This window comes from Corythoichthys intestinalis, chromosome 20 (assembly GCF_030265065.1).
Source record: "Corythoichthys intestinalis isolate RoL2023-P3 chromosome 20, ASM3026506v1, whole genome shotgun sequence".
NCBI lineage: Eukaryota > Metazoa > Chordata > Actinopteri > Syngnathiformes > Syngnathidae > Corythoichthys > Corythoichthys intestinalis.
Genome location: NC_080414.1, coordinates 35337245 through 35364086, shown reverse-complemented (window position 1 = coordinate 35364086; position 26842 = coordinate 35337245). Strand labels below are relative to the sequence as shown.

At 38.6% G+C, this 26842-nt stretch overlaps 2 protein-coding genes across 3 annotated transcripts in view; both read right to left on the bottom strand.

Moving 5' to 3' along the window:
- Positions 1–3138, bottom strand: part of rbbp8 (retinoblastoma binding protein 8) — a 40811-nt gene extending 37673 nt beyond the window's left edge. For both annotated transcript variants that reach the window (XM_057824764.1, XM_057824765.1), the window contains exons 1-3: positions 2991–3138; positions 452–546; positions 259–301 (exon numbers count right to left, since the gene is read on the bottom strand). In XM_057824764.1, the coding sequence (XP_057680747.1) occupies positions 259–301; positions 452–542 (134 nt within the window). In that variant the 5' untranslated portion in view covers positions 543–546; positions 2991–3138. The remainder of the gene's footprint in view (positions 1–258; positions 302–451; positions 547–2990) is intronic.
- Positions 3139–6082: 2944 nt separating this feature from the next.
- Positions 6083–19141, bottom strand: fam168b (family with sequence similarity 168 member B). Its single transcript, XM_057824811.1, has 7 exons — positions 18990–19141; positions 17357–17441; positions 17148–17231; positions 15611–15753; positions 15330–15528; positions 7569–7699; positions 6083–7484 (listed from the first exon to the last, which is right to left on the bottom strand). Exons 2-6 carry the CDS (start codon positions 17424–17426, stop codon positions 7581–7583), a joined length of 615 nt encoding a protein of 204 aa, XP_057680794.1. The 5' UTR covers positions 17427–17441; positions 18990–19141; the 3' UTR covers positions 6083–7484; positions 7569–7580.
- Between the last annotated feature and the right edge of the window lie 7701 nt (positions 19142–26842).

Here is a 26842-nt window from a genome sequence, read left to right as displayed (position 1 = left end):
ATTATATACAGTATACACAAAAACATGTTAAAAATGGTGAAAGCGGTGACACTACTACGTGTTTTTTCCCCTTCACACAGTCAGTTCTGGTGCCCAATTAACAACAATAATTGAGGGACCACTGTACACCTGCATTAAATAGATTTGTCTTTGCATGTGCTCTGCACCTACAGTATATCCAAAGAGTTTTATTGGGAAAAAAATCACAAAAAAGGACTTAGCAGGATATTTAAAGATAGGGTAACGTGTTGTACTCACAATCGACGTTCTTTTTTCAACTTGCACACTTTTTCCTCAAGTTCTGAAAGTAGAAATATAATGTGCATGTCGTAACACTAAAGACAAGATACAACAATGGTTATCACCCATCCCAATACAGGCCTAACGTTCAATCATATCTCTATCCCGCCGAGTTGAGAAAGTAAGATTTTTAAATTTGTAAAGATGTTACCCTGAAGTCCCTTTTGATGGCATTCCTGTAGTTGTATCCATAAAGTGTGAAAGGGATCAGCTGGTTTGGGTGTGCTTCTAGGGCTGGTCATCCTCCTTTTAAAAACATAGCCAGAATTAAGGGGCTTTTGTCTTAACAAGACATGGAAAAACTTATCCGTGCATTCATTTTTAGTAGATTGGACTAATGCAGTACTTATCAATTTTTTTGGGTTACATCCCCGCCCCCAGGAAGACGTAAACGCCCCCCCAACTCCCTGCCGCCACTGAAATCGTATAATTTGTCTATAAAATTATTATTATAAGTACACTTCTGCATAAAATTGTGTCCTTTTTAATATTAAGAAAATAATAATAATAAATAATAAAGTAAACTTTATTGACATTGTTTTGTTTGTAACAGAAAACACTTAAAGTGCACAAATTCGCCTGGAAAAAATAAATAAATAAATAAAATCACATCCGAACTGTAAAAAATACACTCAAGGTTCAATAAATAAGAATGAATTCAAATTGAATTGCAACTCAGGAGGCCAACATGCCACACAATTTGACCAAAAAAAAAAAAAAAAAAAAAAAAAAACAGTTTTTTGTTATTTGCTGCAGGCAGTATCAGCTCCTTTGCTATGGTGTGGGGTTACTTTGCACTGAGAAACTTTGTATGCCACCTTATATGATGCTAACAATGCTCGCTGGTTTACTGATATAAGGCAGTGTAAAGGCAGGCAATGACAAAGCAGGACGATCTGGGTCTAATGTCTTTAAATGATGTATTGATTGATTTTTCTTCCTGCTGTCCACTGCAAACATTTTAAGACACAGTAGACAGACTGGTCTTTCCTCGTCTCTCACGGTATTAAAAGTCAAAGCCAAATGCTACATACACTTCGTCATATTTCCTTGTCTCCAAATAAAGTGCTCTTTGCTATGTGCTCTTGTTTGGTTGAAAAATAAAAAATAAAAAAAGAGTGCCACCCACTGAGTGCATGTGCAATTACATTTTATTCTAGTACGGCAAAAAAGTATGTTCCCGAGGTCACATGCACCACCCCCGGCATCGCTCTGCGCCCTCCGAGGTGGGGTGGGGGGGTGTATTATTTGAGAAGTACTGGACTAATGCAACGGTATATTTACAGGTCTTCTTTTAAAAAATCAGTCAGGAAGCTGCAGCTCGTACAGAATGCTGTTGCCATAGTCCTTACAAATACAAGGAAAGTGGACTATATTACACCGGTTCCGGTTATGAAATCATTACACTAGCCTCCAGTGAGTCAAAGAATAGACCATATAATACTACTGCTCGTCTACAAAACTTAATGGACTTGGACCAAAGTACATTCTTGATTTGTTTGAGCCCTAAGGTCATCTGGAACCACTCTGCTATATGTTCCGAGAACAAAAACCAGGCCGGGCGAGGCAGCATTTACTAGTTACAATTCTTTTTACCTCTGGAACAAGTTACGTGAAGGTCTGAAGTGTGTTCCAACTGTTAGCTTCTTTAAATCAGGTCTAAACACACTATTGTTTACCACAGCATATCCATAACTGTCAATATATTTCAAATTTCAAGTTATTTCCTATTTATTCATTTTTATTTCCATTTCTGATTTCAATTACTTTTTAATTCTCTTGATGATTTAATGTGAATTTTTTATGCATTTTATTTCCTGTTTCAATTGTCTTTGTTTTTAACTTTCTTTTTAATTTCATGTGATTGTTACGAATCATTTATCTCTGTTTGTGGAGATTCATGTGATGTAAAGCTCTTTGAATAGCCTTGTCGAATTATGCTGTCCAAATAAATTTGCCTTGCCTTTCAATGAAATCTCAGACAACATAATTGTTTGACGTCAGTCCGAACAATGTTTATGGTAAGCCCATTGCGTCTCGTGTCAGCCTTAAAACCACCTAAATTTGCATTTGAAGGTTGGCTCTCTAACTTGGGAAACAAACAAACATACAGGTAAAGTGAATTGCATTTTCACTTATCAAGACTTCATTGTTTTACTTTGTTAGTCAGTTCACAACAATGGGAATGATATGGCAACACATTTTAATTAGCTTCTTTCTTTTTAATAGGAGCTCCATGAAGGTTGGGGAAGCTATTTTTGTGCACAAATATTTTAATTTGTTAAGTCAACGAAAGGAGCGTTTCATATACTGTAAATGAGAGTTAAGATTCAAAAGCAATTCAGCCCATACTATATTTGCTACATTCTTTACCTCAATGCAATACAGTAGTCATTTTCGAGCTTTTGTTTATACAGTACTTGCGCTGCTTACCGTAATGTGTAATGTTGCCTAGACCTCACCAATGTGTTTGGAAATTACATGCGACCACAGGTTTAGGAATTGTACCATACCATGACGAACAAACCAAATAGACAAGTCGCTAACTTATGTCATTTTTCCCCCCAGAGAAAAACATACTGCATGCCGGACACAACATTACAGACCACTGAATTAGTCACAAGAACTTTGTCATTCATTTTACAAACACGACAAACCAGATACAACACGGCGACATCAATGCAACTCACGCAAATGAGTACGAGATGATGCCGAATGCAGAGGAATTGGCATTTCAAATGAAAACCTTCAAGATAGAATGCTGCTGACGACGAGTTGGAAATCCATATTAATTACAAATTCGCGCGGTAAAACACTGCTTACGTAGATATCATTAAGATAAGGCTAGATGCCTAAAGTTAGATTTGGCAGCGTAAGTCACTGGCTGCCATCTTGCACCTGGCTTTTTAAGTATGCAGTAAATTTACAACATCTCTGACGTTAATGACAGAAAAAGGAGTTTGAAAATTGGTTGATAATTGATAATTACTTATTCAACTGACTACAATGTTCTGTTTAAGGAGTGTTCTCGACGCAAACCTGCCGAAAATTGATTACGCCCGTCCCCTTTGGCTTTGGCGTGCTTTATACATCTAGCCTAACATAGGATATATCTATAAAAGTAGCATGCCATCTTGCATCGGGTGATTTCCCTGTTGGGTTTGAATGCATTGGACGTAACTGAGTGATTTTCACCAGTAAAATTTTCTTAACATACTGAATTCATGACGGATTAGCAACAGTTTGGTTTATAACAAAATTACATAACGTGTTTTGATTAGGGCTTGGTGTTGAAAAGTAAAAATAAGTAATTTTTGTTTTTGTATGCAGTAAATTTACTGGATCTCTAGCTATTATGCTAAATTAAGCGGTTTAAAAACTGGTTGAAAAGCAGGCTATTTTAAAGAAACGCTTGAATGGGCCTGACGCAAAATGGCCGACAAGTGACAACGCCTATCTCCGTTGGCTCACAGCACGCATCGGACATCTAGTCCAATATATGTGACATCTATGTTGGTGTACCCACCCCCCAACCTGGCTTTCTTCCTCTTGTTTATTGGAAAACTAGAAGTGTATTCGCACCATCTAGGGGCCTGATATCTAAAAAAAATTAGGGCTGTCAAAATTATCGCGTTAACGGGCGGTAATTAATCTTTTAAATTAATCACGTTAAAATATATGACGCAATTAACGCACATGCCCCGCTCAAACAGATTAAAATGACAGCACAGTGCAATGCCAAGTTGTTACTTGTGTTTTTTGGAGTTTTGTAGCCCTCTGCTGGCGCTTGGGTGTGACTGATTTTATGGGTTTAATGTGTAATTATTGACATCAACAATGGCGGGCTACTAGTTTATTTTTTGATTGAAAATTTTACAAATTTTATTAAAACGAAAACATTAAGAGGGGTTTTAATATTAAATTTCTGTAACTTGTACGTACATTTATCTTTTAAGAACTACAAGTCTTTCTATCCATGGATCACTTTAACACAGGGGTCCCCAAACTTTTTCCTGCGAGGGCCACATAACTTTTCCCTTCTCTGATGAGTGGCCGGGTCAGTTTGTAACAGAAAAAGTGTGACGATTGCAGGAGTGCCTAAATGTAAAAATTTATTGTTTTTCAGAAAGCCACTATCAAATAACCCATTCTGGATTCTTCACGGACCAAAAGTAAATAAAATTTTAAAAATATATATATATTATATTATGATATATTATATTATTTTATATTATATTAAATCATATCATAATATAATAATAAATAATAATAAAACTATTAATTAAATAGATAATAACCAAATAACCCTCTCTGCGTTCTTCACAGAAAAAAAAGCCAGGAAATAAATAACACTATTGAAAAAAAATAATAATAAATTGTTCAGGGGGCCGGACCAAATGGGGTGGCGGGCCGTATCCGGCCCGCGGACCGTAGTTTGGGGACCACTGCTTTAACAGAATGTTAATAATGTTAATGCCATCTTGTTGATTTGTTATAATAAACAAATACAGTACTTATGTACCGTATGTTGAATGTATATACAGTATCCATCTTGTGTCTTATCTTTCCATTCCAACAATAATTTACAGAAAAATATGGCATATTTTATAGATGGTTTGAATTGCGATTAATTACGATAAATTTTTAAGCTGTAATTAACTCGATTAAAAATTTTGATTGTTTGACAGCCCTAAAAAAAATATAAACATATGTACATTATTTGAATATTTTGCATGCCAATGCATGCATGTAAGACTATGTATCAATACAAGCATTTGATATAAGTATCTTAGGTTAACCTAAACTGTAACATTACAATGCACACTGATGTTCATTCTCACCAAGGCGAGGGTGTAGGTTGGGTCTCAACATTGGTTGGAACGATATAGCAGCACAACCTGCATGTACTTTTGCTGGGGACGGGACATTTTTTAAGCCCAAACAGATTGGGTGAACGGGGGTCAGGGCACCGTTTCTAACGAATATTTGATAGGCTAAGTGATCAATGCAAAAGGAATCTGTACTGACTTATACTTTGATTTGTATTGGTTCAAGTGATACATCGTTTGATTCAAACCTGTATTTTCAGATACTAATGCAACATTTTGAAAACTTCAAGAATAAATGTGTGGATTTTATTAGCACATTTAAAATGCAATATTTGAACATAAATTAACATACACAATATTTAAAAACTTGTTCATAATCTCTAAACTAGCCAGGAATGCAAAAAAAAAAAAAAAAAAAAAAAATACAAGCTTCTCAGGGAATAACAAAAATAAATATCAATGGAGCCTTCCTTCAGGTAAAACACTTCTACTTGTACTTTTGTCCACAAGCAGACGCAACAAAAAATGAAAACTCTTTTGGGCTGCTTTAAGACCACATAAATAAGATAAAAATGAAAATTGGGGAGAAGGGGGGTAAACCTCTGTTCACTACATTTCTCAGTTTAATTATCGTTAAAAGTAGTTACAGGAGGACACTTCTAAGCAGCTTCCTACTCAAGTTTTGCAGATTAGCAAATTCACACAGTTTAATGTTACGCTAACTCTGAGGCAGGTCGGACTTACAGTAGCAAAATTAGTGGTGCGTTCCCCACCTCCACAACATTGATATCTTTTTGGCAGCTGCTGCTGCTGGCCGAATTTTTTTTTTTTTTATATCCCTCCTCTCCGAAGGGAGCGGAGGCAGCGGCATCTTGTCACTTAATAGTTGTAGAGTCAATTCTATCCTTACAACATATGGGAAAACAATGTAAACTACCTATATAACTAAAGTCATTATTTAATGCAAATAAGGTTGCTTAAAAGACGGGGGACAATCTGAGAAACCTAAAAAGTTGTCAGTGTTACGTCCCTACCGTCCCTATGCAAATCTACGCCCTTACATTAAGAAGTACATGTATACAAATAAAGCAAACAAGTCCATTCTTGTATTCCTTTTTATTTTTTGCTCTTTTCTTTAGAATACAAAACAAGAACCAAAATAACATGTACAAAACAGATTATTGAACTCAGGTGACTGAGGTGACATCGTAAAGCAAGGCTGAGACAGTGATTTGAAGAGTGCCTGATGCTACAACTGCAAGCAATGTCAAAAACGGCTTAGAATCACTTAGTGCTTTCAATCAGTAGTGCTTTTCACAGATACGGTTTAATAGTAAATGGTTTCTTAAATTTTAGTAGTTAGCAGTGATGTAGTGTTTAAGACCTACTAAGAAAAAAAATAATTGAGACCATTTAATGGCCTGCACAATTTCCTATGGTTTTACGATCAATCTAAACTCACACAATGGTTCCTGTATATTCACTCTGTCCTGGCTAAAATAGCTTGACCACCTTTCCATTTAAAAAAAAAATTCAGGTACAAATCAAAAAACTGCCTCAACCTGTGCACGAAACCATTATTTGTGAGATTTTGAGAACTTGAAATGATTTTAAGGACCGGGCATTCAGCCGTAGCCAAGAAGTCACACTCTTCCCCTTAAATACACTAACGGTAAAACACAATGCACGTACTGCATCACCGAAAGAAATCAAATAAAACAAACAAGCTCCACTTAGTTAAACACAAAGCTGTGAAAACAGAACAGTTGGTTCTGCATGACAGTGCAGCGTTGCTCTTCGTTTTTATTATTATTTTTGCATGAATACTTCTCATTTTGTTTCACATTTAACATGGTGCGACTGGGGAGTCAGCATTGGGGATTTATTACTTTTAACGTCCTTTGGATGTGTTCCTTTTGAAGGAGTTTGCATCTGTCACAGCAGATCGATTGAGCTAGCATTACTTAACATATCAACATACAGAACATGCATTCAACATCAGACGCCATCTCCGAAACAGGTGGGGATAAACTACTCCGAACTCCGATTTCACCACAAGCTAGTTAAAACTCTAAAAATCTGCATGAGCCTGCATTAACAATTGCATGGAGGCTTGGGCTGTTTTGATGTGAGATATGCAACAGGCTTGTAGGAGTGCAGCATGGAATGAAGCCTAATTCCATTAAGATATGGGGATTAACGTCCCCGACCCCCCTCTCTATCCTAATGGACCTACATGGTTTTGGATTCACATTATACTGGAAGAAGACAAACTGGTTGCAGATGCTGGCAGAGTTGGTCCACCACCTCTAGCAAAAAACACTGGAGTGGCGTGTGAATGCATATCTAACTCACCTGCAGGGATACACAAGTCCATATAGTGAGAACAAAAAAAAAATAACTTTTTGAGCATGTTAAAAGGCCATGTGTCATACTCACTCTGCTTCAACTTCACCACTGTGGGGGCACATAGCTGTAGCTGTGCGTGCCGGCTGGCCGATATGTGGGCATGGTGACTGGGTGTGGTGCGAGAGCAGCGGGCGCTGGTGACGGAGTCGACAGCAAAGTTCCTGTCATGCAGAGTGAATGGGATTGACAGTGTAAATCCAGGACATTAACTTTACATACAAATCGACATGTGATGATTACCGGTTTCAAGGTATACCGTGGTATGAAAACGTCAAGTTTTCAAAACCGCAAAAATTTTCCATCATACCGTCCCTAAGGTATTAGTTTTTTTTTTATGTCCCAAAAATGCATGGAGAAATCCCTCACTTGCAGCTGCAAGGCTCAACCACACCCCCACTGGTTGTTGCTCAGAGTCAGTGTGTAAAGGCCGAGTTATACTTCCGCGTCAGACCTACGCCGTCAAGGAAGAATCGAGTTACGACCCTACGCCGTAGCCTGACGCGCACCTCTCGATTTTTCTAACCTTCGCGTCGCGTACACGCGTTGACGTAGCGAAAACTGACTGTGATTGGTCCGCTCAGACTGTTGTTTCCGGGCGAAAACACCGCCATTGTAGAATAGAATCAAACATTATTTTCTACACGCAAAAATGCACCGAGCCGACGGGAGTATCATCGAAGAGCAAGTCTCGTCAAGAAATTATTATTGTGACTGCCAAATGGCAAGGTCGGCGATCGAAAAAATAAATAAATGGAAGAACCACCGAGACGTGGGTGGTCGGAATCGAGTGGCCACACGAAGCGGTGACACAGTCGGCCAAAAACTGCCAACTTTTTATCACTTTATGTCGTATTTTTGGTTGGTGCACTTCATCATTTACTGTGTACATATGTTTCAAGTATATGAAGAATAAAGCACAGATTTGGTGTCAAAGAGTTGTTTTGATCTTTAATTTTCAATAACAGACAGTTCACACACACAATACATCATCACTGATTGAGAGTGCCTCGGTGCTTTTTATGATAACCTTAAAATCAAGCCTCCCAACGCAGTTTGGGAAGTTCCTTAGACGCCAGAAATCTGCTATGGCTTCCCACTGGCTGGTTGTAGGACACGGCAAACAAATCAGGCTGGAGGGCTTTGCAGACCTTGAACGCAGTGCTCGACGCCAGTTTGAAGCTAGCCGCCACAGCTAGCTCTCTCCACCCGAGTCTAAAACTCTCTGTGCGGCATCAAAAGTCGGCCAGACCGCCTCGAAACCGTCTTCTGCGTCGCCTGCCCGTCAACATTTGTATGTTCAATATTTATTCAGTGTTGATGAGCAGAATATTTACTTTCAAGAGTTCCATCTTGCATTGTTTATTTTTTCTCCGACTAGCGGAAGTAGTCAACAATCATGCCCCAAAACCGTACAAACATAACGCCACATCCCTCTAGTGGCTTGGCGGTGAATTACAGAGCAACGCGTTCCCTCACCGCAGAACTATCGAATGTCGAATGACGCCGTAGTCGCTACGCCGTCACCGCAACGCGGGAGTATAACTCAGGCTTAAGCTGTGCTGCACAATGGGAGGAGGAGGTAAAAACTTTTTCCCCCATTGAAAGAAACGAAATCGCTGGTATGGGAATACTTCGGCTATAGAAAGGTTACAGACGGCCGCCGCTTATAGGAGGAGGGCCAACCGAAATGTAAAACATGTTTGCGGAGAGTGGCTGCCGAGGAGGCAATACCTCCAATATGATTTCGAATTGATACAAAATTAAAGGTTAGCAAACACTGTCATGTACGTTTCCCACCAGTTACGAGTTAACTCCAGTATGTTTAGTTAGTCTAGCGGAGGTAAAATGTGGTGCTTTTCTCTCTCTGGCAACTGTCTGTGTTGAGAAAGAGAGTGTGTGTGTGTACAATATCAACATGATACGAGTCATACACGTGTGATTTTCATGGAAAATAATTCAATTATTTCTGTTCTGATGATAATAATGTTGAGCTGTGCCTGTGGGTTTAGGTTCACTTAAAGAGCATACGACACGAGACAAAAAAGTCTTAAATGGCATTATTATGTGAATTAGAATCACATTTTGAGACGATTCGACTATATACAACAATTTAGCAAAGTGCAGATGACGAGAAATCAGTCTTTTAATCTGCCGGTTAGCCACGCCTACCATTATAGAGCTTTAGCGTCCCCAACAGGTGGATGACGTCAGCGGTAGACTGGGCTCATCGGTTTTACTATTCAGCCCATTGAGGGGGAATTATTCAGAACGAGGAAAACGCGACGAAGAGAGCCGCAAAATGTCATTGTTTCAGTCTCTCTACTCCAATATTTTTACAGGATATTCTTTTTATCCAAGTATTTTTCCCCAATAGCTAAAAAATGGCTTGAGAAGGACCATTCAGCCCGTCGAGGGGGAACTATTCACAACGAGGAAAACGCGACGAAGAGAGCGGCAAAATGTCATTGTTTTTGTCTCTTTACTTCAATATTTTTACAGGATATTCTTTTTATCCAAGTATTTTCCCCAATTGCTAAATAAATGGCATGGTCATGACAAATAACAGTCTTGTGCTGAATGGAATATGAAATAATAAAAAATGCATTTATTCAGGACGACATAGCAAAATTACTCCATAATGGTCAAAACTGTCGACTTCACCTTTACTGTCGCACCTCCCGAACGATATTCTATGACACCTAAATCGGACATATGTCATTTCCCTTCCCTGGCTTCGGAGAATGTAAACAAACCAGAAGGCGTGACAGCTCGCCGACATGCTAACCCGAACCGAGTGATGTTATTATGAATTTTGTCTTCGAAGCGGAAAATCACACATAACTAGCCTGGATTATTTGACATGACGACCCGGTTGTCGATTGTCTTTGCGGATCGGCAAACCGCCCGGCGGAGAGCAATTTACAGTTTGTTCCCCGGAGGAGGGTGGCTGGAGTTGTTGTGCAGCTAACGTGCTGCTAATGAGCATGAGGAGAGCTTTTTACATGCCTATCAATGATCAAACGTAGTGTTTACTTTGTAATCGCTGTATTCGTATTTGACATAATACAAAACAAGATGTTTACTCACTTCCTCGTAAGTCCAATGGTCCCACAGTAAATATCCACGGTGAATGGGGAACCTTTTGAAACTCCAAAAAGGCGCATACGCCTCTCCCTCATACAGAATTATTTTTCTGCGCAGCCGTTTGGCTGGCGTGATGCGAAAAATAAACGTATTAATCCGCAAAATCAGCTGAATCCTTCGTCCTCATACACAACAGTACACTGTGGCGGGAAGAGGACGTCTTCTACCGTACACGTCACAGCGTCCTCATCCTCAATGCAAGACCGAAGCCGGAAGTCACTCATTTTCATGGCGCGGGATTCAAAAAACTAAATAAAAATAGCGATCGCTTCCACACACATCCAAGCGGTCCATATCATTCAGGGGCATAAAATACCGCGTATATTATGAATAAACATGCTTTTTCGTGTTACATGCACTTTAAAGGACTGATTTTAATTTTATTTAGAATATATACAGTGGGGAGAACAAGTATTTGATACACTGCCAATGGGTTTTCCCATTGACTGTGTATCAAATATTTGTTCTCCCCACTATATACATATATATATATTTTTTTTAATTTATTCCAAATGTGGCCTGCAAAACAAAATGAGTTTGACACCCATGCTTTACTCCATTCCATTCTTTCAATTGCCAGTCCTCTATCTGACTGTAACAGAAACTGGTTTGCTCAGTGGAAGGTTGACTCATACTTGATATGAAAAACTATAACATACCTATTGGCAGCGTGGACTCAAATATTGATCAGTTTCAAAAAACATGCCGTCAAAATTTGAAGAAATTTGAACAGGAATTCACTTAGCTATTAGCTTGCTAGCTTAGATATAGCAATATAGCAGTATTGAATCTGAAATTAATTCCGAAGTGTTCGGTGGATGCACCTGTGAAACTTGTGAGGTTGGGTACCTTTAGCAAGGTTAAGAACCACCAGCTGAGGATGTTTTAGCTATTAGCTTGCTAGCTTAGATATAGCAAAATAGCAGTATTGAATTTGAAATCTAATTCCGAAGTGTTCGGTGGATGCACCTGTGAAACTTGTGAGGTTCGGTACCTTTAGCAAGGTTAAGAACCACTGGCTGAGGATGTTTGAATTTTTTGTTGTTGTTGTTTTTAAAACAATGGTATTTTTTTTCTCGGCACACAGTTATCTATATGAACTGTTCCTATTATACTGTACTAGACTTGTGCCGATTACCGGTTTCAAGGTATACCGTGATATGAAAACGTCTAGGTTTCAAAACCGCAAAAATTTTCCGTAATACCGTCCCTAGGGTATTAGCTATTTTTTATGTCCCAATAATGCATGGAGAAATCCCTCACTTCAAGCTGCAAGGCTCAACCAACCCCCACCGGTTGTTGCTCAGAGTCAGTGAGTAAGCTGTGCTCCACGATGGCTGGAGGAGGTAAAAACTTTTTCCCCCATCGAAGAAAACGAAATCGCTGGTATGGGACTACTTCAGCCATAGACTTAAAAAATCTATTGACCTGACACTTCGTCATTCTTTGCGTCACGCCTTATCAGAGCTTCATTTAGTAATAGCCGACGACGGCACACGCTCGTGTCGGATTTAAGCTTGGATTTACTTACGATTGGATTTAACGACAAAAGCTGTAACACATACAAAAAGGAAGCATTGTCTCAGGAGTGATTTGTTCGAGGATTCAAGATAAATATATTTTTCGCACCATGCATGCGTGATTGAAGCTAGCCTCATTTGCTAACAGTATATAGTGTATAATGATAATAAGGGGATATTCTATTCTATAATAAGTTGTGATTGTATATAGAATTGATTGATTATCTATTTCAATATTATCTACGATTGATTCTGCATGTTTTCCTCAAGTATTAAGTTTCTGATGTTTAATTGAGTGATTAATTAGCTGTTGAAAACTTGCAGTAAATAAAAAAAATTAAGTTGCTATTTTGGTAAAAACTTACACGATATGTTAAATATTGCTATTGATCCTGAAAATATAGGTGATTATCTCTGCATTTGGTGATTTTTGTGCATCTAGTGTAAAATCTAACTTATATAGCCATTTTAAGTTGTGTTATACTTACATAGAAAATAATTAATATCGGGATTTTATAAGGGAATGGCTTTGACTTTTTTGATGCCGCTGCTCATGGAGACTCCTATATGGCTAAGGTAGGTGGCCGTTTTGGTTTTAGGTCGGTAGCAGCTTTGGTTTTGAAAATATTTGAAGTTTTTGAAACTAGGCCCCCTACGAATCGGCCCCGCTTCCCATGTCATGTCAATAGGTTATGAAGCCTATGCTTCGGCTACAGAAAAGTTACAGACGGCCGCCGCTTACAGGAGCAGGGCCAACCGAAATGGAAGACATGTTTGCGGAAAGTGGCTACCGAGGAGGCAATAGCTCCAATATGATTTCGCATTCATACAAAATTAAATGTTAGCAAACACAGTCATGTACGTTTCCCACCAGTTACGAGTTAACTCCAGCGTGTTTAGTGTGTCTAGCGGTGGTAAAATGTGGAGTTTTTTCTCTCTCTGGCAACTGCCTGTGTTCAGAAAGTGTGTAATGTCAACATGATACGAGTCATACACGCATGCTTTTTATGGAAAAGTATTCAATTATTTTTGTTTTGATGGTAATAAAGTTGAGCTGTGGCTGTGGGTTTAGGTTTACTTAAAGGACTGCATTTATTTTAATTTTATTTAGAATATAGATTTTTTTTTTAATTTTAACATTATACTTATGTTTAAATTTACTAATATGTTTTGAAAAATAAAAATCCTGTTCAAAGGAAAAAAAGTTGTTTTTTAAACCCAGATATTTCAAAGTAAAACCGTGATATTTTGGCTTAAGGTTATCATACCGTCAGAATCGCATCCTGGCACATGCCTATAGACCCTACCCACGTGACGTCACAACTCCGCTCTCCTGAATGGTACCGCCCACTTGTCCGTCAAAACATAGTGTTAACCTGTTACGGCTACGTACATTTCTCCTATTTACGGCGTGTTTTTCTGCTCCTTAACATTAATAATCAAAATGGTGACGGCGTGTGTGGCTGTTGGTTGCACTAACAGAGAAGATGGAAGGAGAGACTTGAAGTTTTACCGTATTCTGAGGGATCCAAAGAGAGCGAAATGGACGGCTGCAATTCGACATGAAAACTGGGCACCAAAAAATCACCACAGACTATGTAGTAATCATTTTATATCCGGTAAGATGCATTTAAGATATACTTAGAGGGTTTTGGGCTGACAAATAACCACAATTAAGATCATTGCGAGGCTAATCGCCGACAACATACGACGTAGTACGACATAGTTTCAAATTCAAGATGTTTGTGACTTCCCTTTCTTCCACCATCGTTATTTTTTGAATAATATTTAGCTGGTACCAAGTGAAAGAAACTGGCCTCGTCTACGGGGCTGACAAATAACCACAATTAAGATCATTGCTAGGCTAATCGGCGACAACATACACGTATGTATGTAGTGAGAGTGCTATCGCTAAACCATATAAACATTAAAAGCCTTAACTCCATTGACAAACGACATGAAATACACTAGACTTGACAGTGGATGTTAGCAATAACAAAAGATTTTGAATTGAAAATTTCGTAACTCACCTTTCCAAGCACAAGATAGATTCCTGCCGAATTTTCGTGGACGAGGACCTGTTTCACCCAACCAGCAACGAAGTATTTATAAGCCTCCAAGCTCTTGAAGTTTTTCAAATTTTCGTGAGAATAGGCTGATTTTGTGTGGACAAGATAATTGTAAATATCAGCGTAGCAGATGTCAGGCAGACAGGGCGAAGACAGTGGGTCGAAAAACATCGATTTGGGCATCAAATATGGATCTGGCGACTGTATAGAACGAAGCTTTTCCACATAACGCCTTTTATGCAACACATCCAGTGAGTTTACGGCATCAGAAAGCACCGGGTCTTCCATGAAATGCATTTTAAATTCCTCGATCAATTGAAAACAATGCTAATACAGAGACAAAATGACGGACAAGTGGGCGGAACCACACAGCGAGCACGTGGTTTTGTGACGTCGGTGGGTAGGGTATATACTGTCCTGTATATTTTGGTAACTAAGGTTAGGGCAGGGGTGGGCAAACTATTCCACAAAGGGCCGCAGTGGGTGCAGGTTTTTGTTCATACCCATCATGAGGACAGCCTTTCACCAATCTGGTTTCTTACAAGTGTAATCACTTGATTGCCGTCAGGTGCTTCTTGTTTCCACTGAAACCTCATTGGTTAAATTGTCTGTGTTGAATCAGTTGGAACAAAGACCAGGACCCACTGCGGCCCTCGAGGACCGGTTTGCCCACCCCTGGGTTAGGGGAAGGGTCGTTGAAAGCAGGGGGTGCGGTTGGCGAGTCTGCAGGCAGCAGCTAGAGCCTTCTCATTATTCGCGAAAAGGGTGGAAGCCTGTTCTTCTGCTTACATAATGTAAGTGGAAAATGAACTACTCTGCCTTACGAGTGCCACTTAATGGTCAGTGGCTACTTCTTGTAAAGCTGCTAAGATTGGTCATCAATTTCACTAGAATATTTATGTGCTACATTACTAAAGTCATGTAGCAGTGCATCTAGTCTATATATTGCGATCCAATTTCTCCGAAGTCGACGCGTATTGTGAAGTTTCATATCGTCAAAAGATATATTGTCCCAAATCTGATCTCAAGGCACCACTTACTACTTTAAAGCTACTTACCAGCTGACATGGCCATCGTGGTCCCGGCGACCATACCCATGGCAACCCCGTTGTTGCGGGGAGGAGGGATGGACGGGGCATACATGGCCGCAGGCATCCCATTAGGCTGAACCACTGTTGTGTGATGGATCACGTGAGGTGGCGCCGCATACAACGGCTGCGTGAAGTAAGTACCTTGCTGTTGTGAAGGAATCAATGCCTGGATCACACAAAGCAGGATATTTCATTCATTAGTATTTTTGTCATTTCTAAAATAGGCAACTTCACACAGTACTACAGACCTGTGCATAAGGGTTGTGTTGAGGGTAGGTGCTCCTGACTGGGTATACAGCAGCAGGGTAAGGGTTTGGGGAGGACGAATACGGTGGGACAGTCCCAGTGCTGGGGGAACAGGACATTTTGAATGGTGCACCAGGGGCATAACCTGGATCATAGAGAGGAAGAATGACACGCATTCACATATCTAATAATCACATTAATAGGCAAAATATGTTAAGTTTCATGGCTTTTAAATTAACAGTTTACTAGTTTCCTTGCAGTACAGTAATGGGAAAAAAATGCTAATGAAACATTTAGGTGGTTTTATTTTACACTGAAAAACATCTGACAAAAATATTACAAAACGTGGTTACACAGGTTTATTTGCTACCTTCTTCTAGCTAGTGGAAGAGGATGTAATCCGTCACATTATTTGACAGTGGCATGTATGAATGAACAAAACACATTATTTTAAATAAATGAACGACTGTACTATATTAGAAATTCTACTATATGTGATTAGCATTTTTGACAGATGGGAATATTCCCATATTACTATAACAGAGTTTCTACAGGTATCAGCAAATCTCATTTAATGCTTTTTAACACTACTTCAAACTAATTTAATGCCCAAGTCCGACTGCAGATAGTTTCACACACACAAATTGTAAGTAGAGTTGTCCGGCCTTTTAACCGATATCCTGATATTGCCCAACTCCAAAAATCCGATACCGATTTATGCAGTCGTGAACTTAACATCCACCCATCCATAATATGGCTAATTGTATTGATGCCCCACTAGATACTTTAATAATGATAAATGTAACAACTTCAAGATTTTCCCAAAAAACATTCTGTGGGGAAAAAAAGAACTTCCACTGAAGTTATGAAAAAGTGCTGATATGGCACCTCTATATATACACACACACTGTATTGTTGAAATCAAAATAATGCAAACATCATGTTTTTCAAACAACTGTTAGTGCAAAGTGCCAAAAAGGTGCTGCCATATCACATATGCCTTACCCAGTGCTTCTGGCTCAAAATAACAACGAAAGCACGCAGCTTCAGTCCAGTGAATGAGTTATGTAATGAGTTTATAATTCGTTATTTTTCAATCCTTTATTGTTCGTTTAATTTTTGCAATATGAATGCAAATGGTCTGCTCAAACAACAAATCAAGCATCTTAGTTTGGAGAAATCTAATGGTCAATAGGCATAACTACTGTGCTAAGCTGTGACCAGCCCTTGTACAAAGGCAAAAGGCTTCTACATTCACTTTGAAGGCAACATGCATATTGGCCCAAAACCAATCTCGATATTATCAGATATCCTTTTAAAATGCTTCTTTCGGCCGATCTTATTCGCTAACCGATAATACCACACTCATAAATTATGTTGAGGAAAAAAAGATTTTTTTGGGCCATCAAGTTTACATAATTTTTAATGCCACGGAAATTTAGTTTTATGCTTTTTAGTTTTGACAAAATCCATTTCATGACTTGTAGTGCTTTTTAATGACCCGCATAAACCCTGTATCACACCACAGATTGACTTTACCACTTGAGAAGGCTGGATTCGCTCCTTGATAGACATTTGGAGTGTATGCTGGGGCAGCTGCAGCATACCCAACAGGAAAGCCAGCTTTCAGGAGCAAATAGGGGGAAGGGGTGGGGGGTGGGGTGGGGGGGGTGGGGGGGCAAACAAACAAAAAACATTTAAATGCTTGCATTGTACCATTATATGTGATATTTGATCCAATAACCTACCAGGATAGCCTATACCCTTAGAATTGGTGAAGGGGACCCCTGTTGGTGCAGGGCTGTACACTGGATTCATGATGGCCACCAAAACCTGCAATTTGTAAAAAAAAAAAAAAAAAAAAAAAAAGGTGTATACAAAAAATTGTGTATTTATTACATTCTCTTAAAAAGAGACTGTATGTGTATCCCAGTGTCCTCTTCATTTGCCCCTTGGGCCATGAGGTGTTGCCACAGCTTTATCATTATTATGGTAAATGGTGTTATACTTATATAGCGCTTTCATATGGGGTTTTGCAAGACAAAGGCACATATGTAAAATTCCCTTTTTTTTAAATGGAGTGTTTTCGGTGCGCCGCACAGCCCAAACCGTTTGACCGACTGTCACTGTTCAAATATCAAAATGACCGGAATTTTCACGCGACGCAGGGAATTTTTCAAATGACATCCCAAAATTTTCCGTTCGCCCGTAAACACGGGTTTTTCTGGGGGGGAAAAAAAAAAATCAAAGCGTATCTAGTACTACAATTTTTGACCAAATTGCATAATTTACACATCAAAAATTCCAGGACGGTAGGCAGGATAAAAGTTGTAAACAGAATTTGCCCAAAATTTACGGTTCCCTCAAAATTCCCCAAAAACATTCATTTTTAATGAAGATGCCATTGACGGCCATTTACGTCGTTCCATTCATTTCGAATGGCAAACATTTCCCTTCATTTTCAATGGCAGGAAAACATAGGTGCAACCCTTCTTTCATGCTTTGTTTTCACATTATATTTCAAATGTGATCAAGATGAACTTAATGATCAGGTAAATGAGATCATGTTTAAAGTGTGCTTATTGTCCTGGACAGTGGACCTGCTCACGTCTTAATCTTGTGAACCCAAGAGATTACGTCAGATCCCCCTCTAACGGCGGCCGTGATCATTACACCAATGGCTGAGACGATGTCGAGCGTCCTGGGGCTCAAAATACTCGTTACGCAGTTGTGAAAATAAAAATACACAATCCACAAGTCCGAGTACACAACCGGACAAGATGAGTCGTTAAATGTCAAAAAAGAAAATGTCATTCACCTCAAACCGAATACGCATTTTACATCCCAGTTTTAGCAACATTTGTGATTAAAATGATAAGAAGTTGATTGCTGGCGGGCTTCTGACAAATTTTCTTTTAAAATGATCACAAATTCACAAGTTCATTTTATTAGAAATCACAAAGCAATGATGGCTGCGCTCTATGTCGTAGTGAAGATGCTGTGGAGGAATTTTTGGCAAGGTGTGCGAAGGTGAACCGTGCGACGCTTTGTTATCGTTAGCTAGCTTAAAACGCGTGAGCCGTACTAGCAGCTCAACCTCAGTTTGTCATATGGATTTGCGCGTAAAATATCCGATGATTATCGTGTTATTTAGTAGGTGGTCGCCATGCCAAGCACCTGTCTGACCACGAAAACAAAAGACAACAACAACCTATGGAGGTATGGAGTACGTGCACAGCAGCCAGGAGGAGGCATCTTACCGCCAGGCCGCAGCTCAGGAGGCAGCCAGCCGGACAGCTGTGTTCTGCACCACTGAATGTCCCAACATGGCAGACACCACAACACGCATGCAAAATACTCGATTAAACTACTATAACTTACTGGTAGAGGTTATTGCCGTCTGCAAATACGCTTCTTGGAATCCCCGATGTCAAGTAAAAATGAGGCTGGCTGGTGTTTTGCTCCCAGATGCTGAACTCTTTTGAGTGCCCCGCGTCACTTCCGTGCAGTGTCACGTGGACCAGCAGCAAAACGTTATGTATGTTTTATTGTACATGAATCTGCTGAAAAAAATCAAAGAATAGGAAACCGGAAAAAATTGTTGGTATTTGTGAAAAGCTACGACTTTTTTGTGAATAGTTGATCATAGTATTATTCGTTAATCTTTTGTTTCTCTGTTACGCAATGTTTGGTGTGTTTATACCCCCTGGCATATTTGTGTTTGTATTTTTTTTTTTTTTTTTTTTTTGTTATTAGTGTTGTCTGTAATTTTTGTGTTTGTAAAATAAAATAAATAAAAAATATATATTTTTTAAAAGTATGTTTTATTGTTATTTTTAAAAAGTGACATAACAACACAAACAATATTGAAACGAACATGGTATGCGTTAAAAATGTAATCGGAAACTAAAAACAAAAATATAAATTAATATTTTATGTAAATCTTTTGCATATAAATGTTATTCATGAAACATAACTGCATTATATATGGCGGAAAACACGGACAAGACTGAAAAAGCAGTTTCTGCTCTTGCACTGCTCTTTAAAAAATAACTGCTGTATTTTAAGCCAAAACAACTGTTGTGTTTGATACAACAATATGTCTATTAGGCTCGAGCGTATGACGTGGCACTCGCGAGGTTTCCGCTGCTATCGCCATTTTGGAAGCGAGAAACATAAACAGTGAGGCATTTCAACACAGGTCGCTTTTTAAAAATGGTTGGAAATTATTGTGCGGTAAAGAATTGCAACAACCGATCGAATAGAAAGGAGAATGTACAGCTCGACGGAACACCACTGAGTTTCTTCCGGATCCCTACATGGAGAAAAGGCGAGGGAAAGGTCATATCTGAACTTACCAAACGTCTAAGAATGGCATGGGTGGCCTCGATCAGAAGGAAAGGCATAACGTTTGATTCTCCACTTACACACTGAGTTTGCTCTATGCACTTCCACTCCGGTAAGTTAATTTCGTTTGTTTACGCAAATTTCAGTAACTTTACGACCTAAGTCGGCCTGTTGTTAGCTATAGCTACAACTAGCATGCATACATGTGCATTGTCTTCATAAGACATAATTCCTGTCGTTGCTAAATGAAAAAGCTGTAATATTTTGACGTGAGAGAGTGGCAAAGAATTTATACACAGGCTACATTTTCTGCAACAAAAAATTTGTACATCCGTGGTCACAGACTAATGTAAACACACATTGCCTACCTTTGCTAGAAAGATGGTGTTGCCGTTTGCTATGGTCATAATGTGCAGATCCTGCACCCATCCGCAGCAAAACTGTTCGTAGCTTTGTAGCGATTTGTAGTTTCGGAATTGCTGATGAGTGTAGTAACATACACCAAACACTAAATACAGCATGATGTCCATTTCGCGTAGTGGTGGAAGCTTGTCGACATCTTTATTCCATTTGTGTTCGGCTTGCTCGTGAGGGTCAACATTGTTCACATCCTTAAAATTGCTCACATATCTGTCCTTCGCCGTGGTAACAAGTTTGTCTCTGTATCGAACTGGCAAGTTTTCCCTACATTTTTCGATCTTTGGCACTCGTAGTTCAATTGTATTTGCCGTTAAGTTAACCCTACCCTAACTAACTAACCCCAACCCTAGTATTTGATACACTGCCAATGGGAAAACCCATTGGCAGTGTATCAAATACTTGTTCTCCCCACTTTATTAGGTACACCTGTCCAACTGCTCGTTAACACTTAATTTCTAATCATCCAATCACATGGCGGCAACTCAGTGCATTTAGGCATGTAGACATGGTTTAAGACAATCTCCTGCAGTTCAAACCGAGCATCAGTATGGGGAAGAAAGGTGATTTGAGTGAATTTGAACGTGGCATGGTTGTTGGTGCCAGAAGGGCTGGTCTGAGTATTTCAGAAACTGCTGATCTACTGGGATTTTCACGCACAACCATCTCTAGGGATTACAGACAATGGTCCGAAAAAGAAAAAATATCCAGTGAGCGGCAGTTCTGTGGGCGGAAATGCCTTGTTGATGCCAGAGGTCAGAGGAGAATGGCCAGACTGGTTCGAGCTAATAGAAAGGCAACAGTGACTCAAATAACCACCCGTTACAACCAAGGTAGGCAGAAGAGCATCTGTGAACGCACAGTACGTCAAACTTTGAGGCTTATGGGCTACAGCAGCAAAAGACCACGCCGGGTGCCACTCCTTTCAGCTAAGAACAGGAAACTGAGGCTACAATTTGCACAAGCTCATCGAAATTGGACAATAGAAGATTGGAAAAACGTTGCTTGGTCTGATGAGTCTCGATTTCTGCTGCAACATTCGGATGGTAGGGTCAGAATTTGGCGTCAACAACATGCAAGCATGGATCCATCCTGCCTTGTATAAACGGTTCAGGCTGGTGGTGGTGGTGTAATGGTGTGGGGAATATTTTCTTGTCACTCTTTGGGCCCCTTGGTACCAATTGAGCATCGTTGGAATGCCACAGCCTACCTGAGTATTGTTGCTGACTATGTCCATCCCTTTATGACCACAATGTACCCAACTTCTGATGGGTACTTTCTGCAGGATAATGCGCCATGTCATAAAGCTGGAATAATCTCAGACTGGTTTCTTGAACATGACAATGAGTTCACTGTACTCAAATGGCCACCACAGTCACCAGATCTCAATACAATAGAGCATCTTTGGGATGTGGTGGAACGGGAGATTCGCATCATGGATGTGCAGCCGACAAATCTGCACCAACTGTTTGATGCCATCATCTCAATATGGACCAAACTCTCTGAGGAACGCTTCCAGCACCTTGTTGAATCTATGCCACGAAGAATTGAGGCAGTTCTGAAGGCAAAAAGGGGTCCAACCCGTTACTAGCATGGTGTACCTAATAAAGTGGCGGGTGATTGTATATATATATATATTGTATACATAAATTTTCGCCTCGAGAGAAAATACTTTTACGTTTTACTTGTATTTTTTTTAAGCTGCTACTTTTTTCCACCTGTATCTGTACTTTTACATAAGTAAAAAAAAAAGTAAATACTTCATCCACCACTGCATATTTTACACAATGAAAGTGGAATTTTGCTCAAATTAAGAAAATATGTATTTCATATATTTTAATCTATTTCTAGTTCTTCATGGTTGGACAGGCCAAACAAAATATGTCTAAAAACTATTTTCAATGAGGGCTCAACTTAAGAGTTGATAAAATTGTTCAGGTCAACCCAAAAAATGTGAAGATTAAGTACACTCCCAAAACATTAAGACTGCAACCTTTTTTTCTCTCTGTTTTTTAACAATGTTTATTAATTCTTGAAAAATGGCAATAACAATAATATATATATATATATATATATATATATATGTATGTATTAGGGCTGTCAAAATTATCACCTTAACGAGCGGTAATGAATTTTTAAAATTAATCCCGTTAAGATATTTGAGCAATTAACGCACAAATGCCCCGCTCAAACAGATTAAAATGGGAGCACAGTGAAAGGTGTACTTGTTGTGTTTTTCGGAGTTTTGCCGCCCTCTGCCGGCGCTTGGGTGCGACTGATTTTATAGGCTTCAGCACCCATGAGCATTGTGTCAGTAATTATTGACATCAACAATGGCGGGCTACTAATTTATTTTTTGATTGAAAGTTTTACAAATTTTATTAAAACGAAAACATGAAGAGGGGTTTTGATATAAAATTTCTATAACTTGTCTTTTAAGAACTACAAGTCTTTCTATCCATGGATCGCTTTAACAGAATGTTAATAATGGTAATGCCATCTTGTTGATTTATTGTTATAATAAAGAAATACAGTACTTATGTACCGTATGTTGAATGTATATATCCATCTTGTGTCTTATCTTTCCATTCTAACAATAATTTACAGAAAAATATGGCATATTATTTAGATGGTTTGAATTGCGATTAATTGCATATATATATAACAATAATAATGGCGGAAAACACAGACAAGACTGAAAAAGCAGTTTCTGCTCTTCCACTCCTCTTTAAGAGAAACTGCTGTATTTTAAGCCAAAACAACTGTTGTGTTTGATAGAACAATATGTCTATATGCTGCCATAGCAGATTCATGGCTCATTAAGCTCCCAAACTATTTTTAATTTGTCCATTTTACCCTGAAAACCCCCGTTTACAGACGTCGCGCAACCGCTTTTGTTTTGACCCAGCCATAAAACGAAGGTAACTAATTATATTTAGCATTCAAAATGTCTGTCATTTTTAGCTTAGAATCATTAATTAAGGTCTAATATTTTGTTTAAAGACAAAAAACGACTTTAAAAAATTATTCACTCACATATTTTAAACAAACAAATTACGTCACAATGAAAAAAATGGTGTCTGTAAAAAAGTCACGGATTTCTACCTCATAACTATCGCTTAATTGTATTTTTTTTGCTACTGTTGCATTTTTTCCGATATGTTAGATGATAAATAATTGATCCAAACAAAGAAAAATTGGGAAAAAAAAAAAAATAAAACGTTTAAAATGGTAAATATATGAAAAAGAAAATCTTGACCACTCCTTGATGTCTGCGATTTCTGCATCGCGACCCTTGTTATATTACCATGTTTCACCCATAAAATCCCCAAAAAATCCAGCTGTGGCCATTCACAGTTATGTCTTGACACTCAGTGATACACGCTACATTGAGTTTTTGGATCGAAACAAGGCAAGTCTGCGATAATATCTCATTAAAGTCATGGTGTCTGTAATTCGGCTCTTGCGTGCTCTCACCACCAGATAGGGTTTTGCTGTTTAAAAAAATTTTTTTTTTTTTTTTTAAATGCCCTCCTGTTCAAAATTTTTATTCCCCCAGAAGATTGAGATTTAACATTTTCAATGATGTATCACACAGGCATATCAGACAATTTTGAAATTTGGCCAAATTGGGGGTCTCAGAGCGGAACTTCAAGTCACCTGAGTGTTTTCCGCCATATACATATATAGATTCACACATACAAAATAACCAACTATAACTCTAAGGTTTTAAAAAAAAAAAAAAAAAAAAAAAAAAAAAAGATCATAGAAATATACCAATCATAGTACATACATAAACAGTTTAATTGCCTTAATATTCGTAGAATGTCTGGTCGTCAAAATATAATGTTCGAACTTGTTGCAGAACGCAGCAAAACATGGCTTTTTTCCAAAAAATTTACTCCTGTGAGTATGAAATTTGGCTATAATAATCATCAAATCAATGAGTTATAGTGTGATCCCTCGTTTTTCGCGGTCAATGGGTACCGCAAAAAATACTACTTAAATGGTTTCTCCTAAATGTGTATTTTACCTAGATATTGTTATTATCACAATAAATCATGTCCAAGAGCCGACTGCCACCGTTGAGTAGGTTTTATTCATTTTCAAGCAACATAAACAAACAGTCTGAGCTGCTTCAGCTTTTATTTTGTTACTTCCGGTCTCCCGTCATGTAAATTTGCATATTACGCTCAATATTTAGTTTCAACTGTTTCCAGATTTAAATATAGTATTTAGATATAACATATACATTTAGGATTTAATATAAAATTCAGATTTAGGATATATATTTTGGATATAAATTTCATATATATATATATATATATATATATATATATATATATACAGTTGTGGTCAAAAGTGTACATACACTTGTGAAGAACATAATGTCATGGCTCTCCTGAGTTTCCAGTTATTTCTACAACTCTGATTTTTCTCTGATAGAGTGATTGGAACAGATACTTCTTTGTCACAAAAAACATTCATGAAGTTTGGTTCTTTTATGACTTTATTATGGGTTAACAGAAAAAGTGATCAAATCTGCTGGGTCAAAAATATACATACAGCAACACGAATTAGCAATTTCTTGTGAGTGATTATTGACTTGAACAATCATTGACTTGAACAAGTCAGGAAAGCCATTTGGAGCCATTTCAAAGCAGCTGCAGGTCCCAAGAGCAACAGTGCAAACATTTGTTTATAAGTATAAAGTGCATGGCACTGTTTTGTCACTGCCACGATCAGGCAGAAAACGCAAGCTATCACCTGCTGCTGAGAGAAAACTGGTCAGGAGGGTGAAGATTCAACCAAGAATCACCAAAAAGCAGATTTGCCAAGAATTTGAAGCTGCTGGAACACAGGTGTCAGTGTCCACAGTCAAGCTTGTTTTGCATCTCCATGGACTGAGAGGCTGCCGTGCAAGAAGGAAGCCCTTGCTCCAAAAGCGGCACCTTAAGGCTCGACTGAAGTTTGCTGCTGATCACATGGACAAAGATAAGACCTTCTGGAGGAAAGTTCTGTGGTCAGACGAAACAAAAATCGAGCTGTTTGGCCACAATGCCCAGCAATATGTTTGGAGGAGAAAAGGTGAGGCCTTTAACCCCAAGTACACCATGCCTACTGTCAAGCACAGTGGTGGTAGTATTATGCTGTGGGGCTGTTTCGCTGCCAATGGAACGGGTGCTTTACAGAGAGTAAATGGGATAATGAAGAAGGAGGATTACCTTCAAATTCTTCAAGATAATCTAATGTCATCAGCCCGAAGATTGGGTCTTGGGCGCAGTTGGGTGTTCCAACAGGACAATGACCCCAAACACACATCAAAAGTGGTAATGGAATGGCTCGAATGGCCTTCCCAAAGTCCTGACTTAAACCCTATTGAGAACTTGTGGACAATGCTGAAGAAACAAGTCCATGTCAGAAAGCCATCAAATTTAACTGAACTGCACCAATTCTGTCAAGAGGAGTGGTCAAAGATTCAACCAGAAGCTTGCCAGAAGCTTGTGGATGGCTACCAAAAGCACCTAATTGAAGTGAAAATGGCCAAGAGACATGTTACCAAATATTAGCGCTGCTGTATGTATATTTTTTGACCCAGCAGATTTGATCACTTTTTTCTGTTCACCCATAATAAAGTCATAAAAAAAACAAACTTCATGAATGTTTTTTGTGACAAAGAAGTATCTGTTCCAATCACTCTATCAGAGAAAAATATGAGTTGTAGAAATAACTGGAAACTCAAGGGAGCCAGGACATTATGTTCTTCACAAGTGTATGTAAACTTTTGACCACAACTGTATTTAGGATATAAGTTTAAAATATATATATAGAATATGAATTTAAGATTTACATTTAAGATTTAAATAAATATTTAGTTCTGGATTAAAACATTCAAGTCCAATACTTATTATTTAAAAATAAATATTTAAGTTGCTATATAATGTTGTAAATGTACAAAAAAAAAGTGACTGCAAAAATTTCACACATTTTTAACACTGCGTGACGCTAAATGTGAGAAAATGTTGTCGTAAATTTCTGCATGTGCTGCTTTACAAATGGCGCCCCATATGTATGCAGGGCGACGTGACTTGTCAGATAGAGATGCTGGGAAGGACTATGTAGAATAAATGGATAGCAACTATCAGTGGAAACAGATGACGCTAAACAAGCTCTTTATTTGGCTTGTTAACACTTGTGTATGTAAATCTGACGTTAGTAGCTTTTTCTTATTGGAGATGCGTGTGTGGCAGCGTGGCAGATTTTAAATATTTTTTTTCAAACATGGGCATTTGACAGTTGCCGTCATAGCTTCGAGATAAAAGCATTGTCTGCTGGAATGGCGTTCCGCCATCGTATTTCATGGCAGATATGAACGCTGGATACTACTCGGCAGTTAGATAACTCTTTAGTGACATCACGACTCTGAAGACAGCTGTCCATTGTCCACAGGTTTATTGACATCGTGTAAA

Bases quoted from the DNA above. Each gene is read 5' to 3' on its own strand.
- fam168b (XM_057824811.1), bottom strand. From the start codon at position 17,426: ATGAATCCAGTGTACAGCCCTGCACCAACAGGGGTCCCCTTCACCAAT. The intron at 15,754-17,147 runs GTAAAGTCAATC...TCTATGATCCAG, and splicing joins GAATCCAGCCTTCTCAAGTG to GTTATGCCCCTGGTGCACCA. The intron at 7,700-15,329 runs GTAAGTAGCTTT...TCTGCATGACAG, and splicing joins CACGATGGCCATGTCAGCTG to GAACTTTGCTGTCGACTCCG.